Raw genomic sequence first — 1422 nt, forward strand, 5'->3', positions numbered from 1 at the left:
AAAAAAAAAAGACAAGTAAAAGTGCAATTTTTTGAAGTGATAACCTACTTTTGGATTATTGTAGACAACAAATATACCAACTGCGACTCTAATTGTGTTGCAATTACAATAGAAACACAAATTGTCTCTTGAACCAATTTTGGATCCTTAAATTTTAAGGTCTTCCCAACTTTAAACAGGAACTGCTGGCTTGACTGAGATTAGAGCTTTCTTTATTCTATCTACTGCTTCCATCAGAGTGGAAAGGGAAGCTGCATACGATATGCGGATGCAGCTGTCTTCGCCAAAAGCATCCCCTGGGACAAGAGCAACCTGCAAATAAAGTATATTTAGTATAACAATTGATATTGATGAATTTTTTCAATGCCATGAAAATCAGAATCATTATTTTTGGATATAGTATTCTAAACCTATATGCAATCGAATATTGTTTAAGGGGATTTCTTGCTAACTTTTTCTCATAATGATCTCAAACCCTTTAAAAATCGTGACGAAAGAAGCAATGTATAAGTTACCTGGTTTTCTAGCTTGCTTTGAGTTGTGATTCTATGGGCCCATTTGGTAGGGTTAAAAGCTGCTTTTGAGACTAAGAAATTATTTTTGAGCTGTTTGGATACTTTTCTACTGGAAATGCTTTGTCTGGGAAAAGCTTTTAAAAGAAACTGATCCAAATGAAACTTCCACATGAAGCTCAACAAACAATTCGAAAGACCTCGAATTTTTTAGAATAGGTCCAAGTCAAATAGCAACGATTCACAGCACTTCTTTTCCACTATTTCGGAAACCCAAGGACTCGATCGTATGGAGTTAAAGCAAAAGCTATTCCAAACAGTCCCTAAAACATGTAACTATATGGAGACTTCAAACTGCTCAGCCTCATGCACATCACATAAGTTTTAGATTAAAGTGTTTGAATTTCATTTTTCAACTGGGAAGGGTCGAAGATCTTACTTTAGCCTTGTCAAGCAAATATCGGCACAGGGACTCTGAACCATTAATGGCACCAAAACCGTCGATCTCAGCTCCAAAGTAAGAGCTGAAGTCAAGGAAGAGGTAAAAAGCTCCCTGCAAGGGTTCAACAAAAGTTTAATAAGGCAAAGATAGAAAATAAATACATTCCACGACCAAAATCAGATGTCTTTTATCCATTATCCATTAGGTCCTAGCAAGAATAGTAGGCAAAACAGAATTGAACTGTTACCTGAGGCTCTGAGATTTTAACTCCCTCCATTTCTCCAAAGCTTTTAACCAGAAAATCTCTCCGCTCACAGAATGCCTTGACCATAACTGACACTGTCTCTCCACCAGCATATCCCATTCCTAAAGCTGCAACTGCTGCTTTTTGAGATACACTGCTGGCACCTGAAGTGAACTGAGAAAAACCAAGCACCCGAACCTTATTAAATTTGTGGGTATCCCCAC

General features: G+C 37.4%; 1 protein-coding gene across 1 annotated transcript; it reads right to left on the bottom strand.

The window, feature by feature from the left end:
* Positions 1–1416, bottom strand: LOC111384246 (bifunctional aspartate aminotransferase and glutamate/aspartate-prephenate aminotransferase-like). The gene is made up of 3 exons (XM_023008507.1): positions 1202–1416; positions 952–1065; positions 1–312 (listed from the first exon to the last, which is right to left on the bottom strand). Exons 1-3 carry the CDS (start codon positions 1316–1318, stop codon positions 172–174), a joined length of 372 nt encoding a protein of 123 aa, XP_022864275.1. The 5' UTR covers positions 1319–1416; the 3' UTR covers positions 1–171.
* Between the last annotated feature and the right edge of the window lie 6 nt (positions 1417–1422).

The sequence above is a fragment of the Olea europaea genome, unplaced genomic scaffold (genome assembly GCF_002742605.1).
Source record: "Olea europaea var. sylvestris unplaced genomic scaffold, O_europaea_v1 scaffold28775, whole genome shotgun sequence".
Lineage (NCBI taxonomy): Eukaryota > Viridiplantae > Streptophyta > Magnoliopsida > Lamiales > Oleaceae > Olea > Olea europaea.